Genomic DNA, 8,374 nt, shown 5'->3' with positions numbered 1-8,374 from the left:
CAGAATCGTGCCAAAGTATTCCAGCTTCACAAACTTCCATTTTCTTTTGAATATTTTAGACTCCCTCTTTAAATTTTATTTGGTTAAATTCAACTTTACAATAAATATGCACTCTGCAGAGCTATTCCACTCGGAGGAGGTTTTCTGGCAAACTGCGTCTAGTGCAGCAGGTGTGTGTGGTCCCGGTGGTCCGGGTCTGTTTCCCTTCTTGAGTGGATGTGGGTGCGTGTGAAACCAGCATGGAGCTCATGCTGCCTGCATGCCTTTCTCTTTCTTCTGCGTGCTCTTGACTCGAAGTTGCCAGAGGGCCCTAATCCTCTGATCAGCATGCCAGGAGAGCACGGAGGGGCCTTACCGGACCTCGGAGGGCAGGGCCCGAGGTGGCGGCCGGCTCCGGACACTCTGCCAGATTGTTGTCGCAGCCACTTGTTGAGGGGCAGTGTGGCCTCAGCTCATTGTGGACGGAGCCTTCACCTGCAGCTACTCCTTATCCCTCCTTTCTTCACTTTGTCTTCAACAAAAATTACTATTGTAGGGAGAAAAGGAGCAGGAGGAGGGCATTTTCAAACAAAAATGGGGTTTTATTGGTGAATAACAGTAAAAATAATATGCAGAAAAGTAACATTTATTGTTAAATGAGGGCATGAAATAGCCTGAATTCCACTTTGCCCAGTGTGACGTGTCAGGTTCAAGACTCCAGACTAAGCCAGGGGTGAATAGAGTGACTTGAGAGACTCGGGGGATTGGGGAGAAATCCTCGGCACACAAACAATTAGCACTCATCCCTCATAGCCTGCCGTGGCTCTAAATCCCCACGTTTGTCCGGACAAATTGACCGGACCCCGGGTCTTGTTTGTCTAGCTCCACTGGTGTGCTGGAGTCGGCTGGTTTGTGCCTTTCAGCGAGCAAAGCTTATGGGAACAGAGCAAATACCACGAACAAGACTCTCAGGACTTTGTAATGCAAACCAGCATAAATTAGACCGAAGCTTCATCATGTGACTTCCCGTTAGCTGGACGCTGGTTTGACTTTGATTTCCCAGAAAGTGACAGTGTTACGGGACTACCACCAACTTTGATTCACTACAATGTTCTGAGCCATATATTGACTCTCTTGAGGCAGTCCTACAGTAAATCAACAGTCTCCCATTGGGCAGATCTTCAACTCTCTTACGTGCATTTCAACTTTTAACTTTTTGTTTCCAATAGCTTGATCGTTTTTCCCACAGGAATCTCAAGGCTAATTTTCTGAAACTTGCAAGGACTTGTTTGTACTTTCATCTTAAAATGTCACATTGTTTACCCTCGGCACCAGCTTAGTACCACTGAATCCCATTACAACCACATGTGCTAGATATGTTGTAATCCTTACGTGACACCTAAAAAACACTTTAGGTGTGATGACCCCCTCTTTAACACAAGGCAGAGATACGTCACATATTGTTTCAAAGGAGGCCGTATACTTCCTGAAAAATCCATGCCTCCTAGTGGAAAAGCTGAACATCTAAAAAAAGAAAACAATTCTCACCAAACACACGTCACGTTATGACATATAAATTAAGAAAATCTTCAATTATTTTGAAGTCTTTTGTGATCGATGGAAATTGTAAGGTTCCTTACGAGGCAATTGCGCTCTTCAATGGTACAGCCTAATTGTCTATTAAGGGAACAAAAATTCCTGTTGACAGCATATGTTCTGGTTATTATTTCTCCAATGGGAGGAAGAATGCATGAGATTTACAATTTTTATGCATTCTTATCTAAACATATATTTTTAAAAAAAGTTAATTAAAACCTGCCAAACTACATTTAACTTATTCTGCATCCTTTTTTTATTTTAAAATAACATTTAGCAATACAAATAAGATCTAAAAGAACTCTCCTAATCATTCTAATATCTAAAATCACTACTCTCCTGCCATCTAGCGGATATTTGGGGGTATTTACAGCAATTTTGCAGGATCATATTTATTAGTCCTCCACACTGACTAGTGAAAACACAAACAAACCAACTTCAGGATCTTTGGTTGACAAAGCATCCCATACAGCCGTGATGGCAGAAATCTGATAAATTAAAGGACTAACCCCAAGACATTTATTTCGGCCCTATTGTTGACTTTACACTTTTAGCGACGCATTCTCTCCTTTAACCAGCAGAGGAAGCTGTTGACTCTCAGCTGAATGGTGTGAATATTGAGTTGGGACAGTATTAGGTGTTTATGTGATTTGTGAAATTATTATCAAAGTCCAATTTGACTTTCCAAAATTACAGTTTAAGATACAACTTTAGATGTCAGGAACAATACGTCCAGTGGTTGATGGCGAAGTAATCCGCTAAGGTTAGAATCAGGAGAGAGAAACTCTGTAATGTTTGTTTGCAGCAATACTGCCTCCTAGTGGCTGGTTGCAGATCCACTGGGCTTTCTGGTCCACTCCTCCTAATTCTAATGTTTTAAAATTGATCAATGACTTGGGAAAATTGAAAAGATAAATGTTGCTTTCTAGAACTCATAAAGTTTGTTAAAGATCGACTTTGGTTTCCTTCTTCCTGTAGAGTTAAAGAGAAATGTAGTTTAGGTTTTGGAAAAAATAAAGGATTTAGAGACCTAGATATCTATGTCAGTGTGTTTTGTCACAAAATAGATTCTATGAAATTGTGATATTTAAGGTAAAGTTTGATCATTCAATTAATTGTTTTTTTAAATAAATACATTTTAACTTGTGTTTTAGCAAAAGCTATGTCCCTCATTGCTTTTTATACAAACCAAATACTGCAAACTGTTTGTGTGAGTTAGTCCATTTAACACAGAAGACAACTCAACTTGCTCTTTCCTACCAGTTTATTCACACATTTACTGTACTTTGTACAATGTTTACTATCGTTCGGTTGTATTTTTGAAAACGTTTGCTGTTTAAATGAAGTGATCCGTTTATTTTCTCTTTTATCTACACTATCCCCGAGAACGATTTGGCTCAATTACGACAACCTGAAACGCGTAGCAAAAAGGTAAATCTTTGTCGTGACCCAAAAAAGAGTTGCTGTCAGAAGTGGGATTCGAACCCACGCCTCCAATCGGAGACCAGAAGTCCCGCTTCACAGGAAGGATTTCACCTTGAGTCTGGCGCCTTAGACCGCTCGGCCATCCTGACAACTCCGCCTCCTCTGTAGGTAAAGTCTATATTACCCTCTTACCGTCAGTATGTGATCAATGAGTGTGACCTAACGATTTACTTTTAAGAATCCGACTGTTCTACTAAAACTTAGAAACATAACAATAAAACCACCTCTCTTATTATGATAGTTGTGAACTGTTGACTAAAACATGTGATTGAGAGATGGTTTCATGTAAAACGTTTTCACCGAAAACACCTTTCCAAATACAAGTCACGTCACTTGGGTGTTATAAACTCAAATTAAATAGACTGCTCTTCGCAGTTGAGAAAAGGTTTGGGCTTTAAAAAGTAGTGTCAGAAGTGGGATTCGAACCCACGCCTCCATTCGGAGACCAGAATGCCCCGCTTCACAGGAAGGTTTCAACCTTGAGTCTGGCGCCTTAGACCACTCGGCCATCCTGACAGCTGTGGGGTTTCCGACGGAACTGCATGGTTAAGTACGGGAGAACGGCGTCGTGTGACGTCCGTTGTCGAGATCGTTTTTAGTCTTTACGTTCTTGAGGGAATGTTTCTGAAAACACTAAGTTCTTTCATTTAGTGAAACCTAGAGTCGTAGAGCCGACAGATCCACTGGGCGTGCTGTAGAAAGGTATTACAAAACGTACTTCCGGTTGAAAGACACGTGACTCCCAGCCAACCCAACGATTCTGTCATTCTTATGAAACGAAAAAGCAGCTAAATACACCCTCGCATGAATAACTCTCTTCAGTCGACACGGCCAGTTCAAGCAGCTGCTGCCTAAAGGAGAACATGTCTTTTTACAGGAATGCCGTCTGGTTCGTGAAAGGACTGCAGGAGTATACTAAGTAAGTGCAGTGCATTTACATTAGCTGGTAAACACTAGCTTGGTAGTTTTTAAGGCTTTCCGAAGTCAAACAACGTGTCGCTGTCAGTGATTGATTCAGTGGTCGTCCGGTTACACAAGATGTTATACGGCTGTTGCACCTTCGATGCAATAATAATAATAATAATAATTAGCATAACGTTAAAAGTTCTTATGCTCTGTCAGCAATGAGCAAAACACTCAAAATATTGAAGAAAAAACATGATGTGATTTTGTTTTCTATCAGCAGCACCTGCATGAATTTTCAGAGATAAATTGCTTTCATATCAGGAGTTACTGTGAATGGACTGTAGTAAATTATCACCACAAATCCACCAACTTCTGCCTTAGAAGTTGGTGGATTGTAATGCATGACATGATGAAGGAAAAACTGATTAGCGCCCTCTAACGTTCATTGTTGGAAGCAGAAGGAAAACTCAGCTGGAAAGACAATTTACTCAGAACACAGAAAATACTTGAGAGGCTCCTGTGCCTCACATGACTTCATCACTGAGCGTGGTATTCTCTGATTATGTTCAACAGGAGCGGCTATGAAGCTGCGGCGAAGCATTTCTCTCCGGCCGACCTGGATGTGAACCTGAGCGACAGGTGCTTCATGGTCACAGGCGCCAACAGCGGGATCGGGAAAGCAACAGCACAGGAAATTGCCAAAAGAGGTGAGCGTTGTGTCGGGATGCCCCGCAACTAAGCGCAAGTTTGAGGTGGAAATTACTACTGTAGAAATGAAGCTCGAATGCAGCGCCCGCTGTGCTGTGCACACAGTGTGACGTCTCCTCTGTTCCCTAGACTGGAAACGAATCATCTGAACGTTTCTTTTTATAGCTATCAAGGAAAAAAATAGCAGCGACACGCATCTCTTACTTACATGTATAAGTCACGATTCTTTTCGCATAAAAATCTGTTGTAATCAAGGTCTTGATGACGATTTGAATTGATCCCGCAGGAGGAACTGTTCACATGGTTTGTCGAAACAAGGAAAGAGCAGAGACGGCCAAAGGAGAGATTGTGGCACAGAGTAAAAACGAGGTAACTTTATTGCCTTTTTCTCGACTGTAAACATAAATCCTTACATCTATGTGAGCCCGGCATTGTTAGAAAAGAAAAAAAAAAAAAAACGCCCAGATGCAAGCCAGTCCACACCTTTCTGTCAATTTGTAACTTTGAAATATTTTTCCATCAGAGCACCTCTGGACCCAGCCGTATGGGGCCCATATGCATTCAGTTCAACAAACAATAGTAAAAAGGTCGTCGCTGGCAGCAATAAAGAAATGTGTTGAGCAGAAAATCTTTTATTGGTACAGAGAGAAATGCGGGGAAAATGCTTAACCTCGGCCCCCGCCGGCTTCGCAAACCTGGGAACTGATTTTACCGACCGATTCCAGCTCAGTCAGTTGTAAAGTCACAAAATGCAAAAAAAGAAGAAAAACAAAAAAATACTACTCTCACAATGAATTTCTGAGCCTTAAACGGAACTGAATTGTTCCAAAAATTAAGTCACACATAATATCATTATATCTGAAGAAGGTGAACTTAAAAAAAAAAAAAAATTGCTTCCCTTCTCTTTGAAGAACGTTCACGTCCACATCGTGGACATGTCCAGTGCCAGGCAGGTGTGGGAGTTTGCGCAGAGCTTCTCTCAAAACAACAAGCTGCACGTGCTGGTAGGTGTCTGCAGATTTATGCGACCTTCTGCCTTGTGGGTCCCTCCCGCCGTCTCATCGTCCCTTTCCTCTTGTGTCTTAGATCAATAACGCAGGCTGCATGGTCAACCAGAGGGAGCTGACGGAGGAGGGCTTGGAAAAGAACTTTGCCACAAACACGCTCGGTGGGTAAACGAAATCCCTAAAGTCGCAGAACAGAGGAAGATGTTAGAAAATGTGTGAATAGTACAATATGTTGTTACGGCTACTAAATGCAACCTTTTCCTTTCTTTTTATCTTTACGCCCAGGTACCTACATCCTCACCACTGCACTGATTCCCGCACTGAAGAAGGTGGAAGACCCCAGAGTGGTGGGTTCAGTCCCGATAAGATAAGCGGGTGACTCTCGAACCGATCGGGCCGGATCAGAACGTTCGACGTTTTTAAACGACGACTGCTGTGTCTGTCCTCAGATCACCGTGTCGTCGGGCGGCATGCTCACGCAGAGGCTCAACGTGGACGACCTCCAGTTTGAGAAGGGCACGTTCGACGGCACCATGGCGTACGCTCAGAATAAGGTGAAACTGTCCGCACTGATTTCTAGAGAAGCCAAGGTGTACTGAAAAATTCTGAAATTTGTGTATCAAAAATTAAGGCCTGAAAATGTCTTTAAAACCAAAATTTCATTTGGACTTTATTTGTCGTGACAGGTCTCCTTAGTCTTTTTGTTTTTTATTATTATTTATTATTATTCTTGCCTGACTGTTCTGTCTAAAATTTGACAGCAGGCATTCTTTGATTGCAGGCTGCAGAGGCTACCGCTAACTAGCTGCTGATAGCTAGCAAGCTAGCTTTTCTGCCTGTTACAAGTATATTTATCTTCATTTGGACGACCTTTGTTTCCACCACTAGCTCACTTCTGTTGCCATCCCATACAAGGCTAAGGACCATTCTGCTCAAAAATTAAAACATTTAAAATTCCGCTTTATATGTACAGCAGGATCCCCAAACCATCCCTACACATATAGTTTTGGTCTTAAATTTTATCCACGGTCTTAAAACCTCTTTTGATTTGACTTGCTGATGCCCTGAAGCCACACTCACACTTTAGTGCTTCTTACTGTGTTTCAGAGACAACAGGTGATCCTCACAGAGAGGTGGGCTTCTCAGCACAAAGAGATCCACTTCTCCTCAATGCATCCCGGCTGGGCTGACACGCCGGGTAAAGCGCTTCCACCCAAATCCTTCAGACTGCTTTGTGTTTAGCTTGTCATCACCAGAGGAATTTCACAAACAGATTCTTGCCAATCAGCAAGAAGGCAAACATTTTCCAGTCTGCTTTGTGACGGAGGCTTTGGTTTTGTGTTTCCTTGTGCAGCCGTGCAGTCCTCCATGCCTTCGTTTCACGCCAAGATGCAGACCAAGCTGAGGACGGAGGCCATGGGGGCAGACACGGTGGTGTGGCTCGCCGTATCGCCCGCCGCCGTCAAGCTGCCAAGCGGGCAGTTCTTTCAAGGTGAGAAATCCCTCGTCGTTTCCAAATCCGTTCTGGCCGATTTGTGAGTGTGAATCCTTGTTTCTGTAAATTTGATCAGACTTTTGAAATAATCGGTAGGAGGGCGTCCACGCATCCTTAAAAAGTCTTAAATTCAAGGTCTTAAAATGACTTGAATGCGTTAAACGATGTACGTTGGCCTTTCAGATCTTAAATGTTGTGGCAGGACTATTTAGTCTCATATATCCGATGTTTATTTCTCTGTTAGGCAAACATTTTGAGTCAGACGCAGAGTGACTCTTCATTCCCTTCTTTGACTTGGGGCGGTTGAGGCTACCGCTAACTCGCTAGCTGTCATCCAAGTGGCACGAAGGGAAAAAAAACTCTGAAAGCTAGAAGTAGACGTGAATTAAAAGTCATGTTTTAATAATACGGCAATGGAAACTTTAGGATTAAACTTTTTAAACAAGATCAGCCAAAATTGAGGGTGAAGCAAGGATTTAAATGTACAGCATTTAAACCGTCTGACGCAGCTCTGTTCATTGTGGTTCTTGTCATCATCTTCCCGGCGGCGAGGCGTTCCTGTGACTCTGCGTCTCTTCTGCTCCTTCAGATCGTAAGCCGGTGGCGACCCACCTCCCCCTGGCCTCGTCCCGCTCCTCTCCGCAGGAGGAGGAGAAACTCCTGGCAGCGCTGGAGGAGTTCGCCCAAAAGTTCAAACCTTAGCATCTGGAAAACTGGCTGCTTATTGAGACAAAAGCACTCCGATGACACTACATGACCATTTACAAAAATCCTTTTCAAACCAATGAAACGTGTCTGACTGAAATAACAAGAGTCGAGCTTTGAAATGCTTTTTGGAGGTTAGATCTAAAAATGTGTGTGTGAAGAATAATTTTTTTTTCTTTTGTAATTTTTCAATGCTTTTTGACAAAGAAGTTTTAAATCAAGCGCAGTTAAAAAGTTGTATGCACACAGTCATATTTTAAATGATTTTTGCTAAATGTATTAATTCAATTAAAGTGTTTCATAGTGTGTATCTATATATTTTTTTACCACAGTGAAAGACCACATACTTGACAGTTAATGACAAAACTTTCACATGAACTGGAAAACACAGAAAAAAAAAACACTGAAAGAGCTTCAAAGGGTTGTTTACTGATATATTACTGGAAAGTTGAGTGGAAGAAAAAAGTGTGAAGCAATAGAAATAACTGCAGCT

General features: G+C 42.2%; 1 protein-coding gene and 2 non-coding genes across 3 annotated transcripts; 1 reads left to right on the top strand and 2 right to left on the bottom strand.

Moving 5' to 3' along the window:
- Positions 1 to 3,039: 3,039 nt before the first annotated feature.
- trnal-caa (transfer RNA leucine (anticodon CAA)) lies at positions 3,040 to 3,149 on the bottom strand. The gene is made up of 2 exons: positions 3,112 to 3,149; positions 3,040 to 3,085 (listed from the first exon to the last, which is right to left on the bottom strand). It is a non-coding gene; the product is annotated as a tRNA-Leu (tRNA).
- Positions 3,150 to 3,465: 316 nt separating this feature from the next.
- trnal-caa (transfer RNA leucine (anticodon CAA)) lies at positions 3,466 to 3,576 on the bottom strand. Its single transcript has 2 exons — positions 3,539 to 3,576; positions 3,466 to 3,511 (listed from the first exon to the last, which is right to left on the bottom strand). It is a non-coding gene; the product is annotated as a tRNA-Leu (tRNA).
- Positions 3,577 to 3,802: 226 nt separating this feature from the next.
- dhrs12 (dehydrogenase/reductase (SDR family) member 12) lies at positions 3,803 to 8,189 on the top strand. Its single transcript, XM_055031979.1, has 10 exons — positions 3,803 to 3,979; positions 4,540 to 4,673; positions 4,961 to 5,043; positions 5,586 to 5,678; positions 5,761 to 5,842; positions 5,967 to 6,028; positions 6,131 to 6,235; positions 6,789 to 6,879; positions 7,036 to 7,173; positions 7,766 to 8,189. Exons 1-10 carry the CDS (start codon positions 3,924 to 3,926, stop codon positions 7,876 to 7,878), a joined length of 957 nt encoding a protein of 318 aa, XP_054887954.1. The 5' UTR covers positions 3,803 to 3,923; the 3' UTR covers positions 7,879 to 8,189.
- The last annotated feature ends 185 nt before the right edge of the window (positions 8,190 to 8,374 follow it).

This window comes from Poeciliopsis prolifica, unplaced genomic scaffold (genome assembly GCF_027474105.1).
Source record: "Poeciliopsis prolifica strain line A6 unplaced genomic scaffold, Auburn_PproV2 SCAFFOLD007, whole genome shotgun sequence".
NCBI classification, from domain to species: domain Eukaryota; kingdom Metazoa; phylum Chordata; class Actinopteri; order Cyprinodontiformes; family Poeciliidae; genus Poeciliopsis; species Poeciliopsis prolifica.
This window is presented reverse-complemented; position numbering and strand designations above follow the sequence as displayed.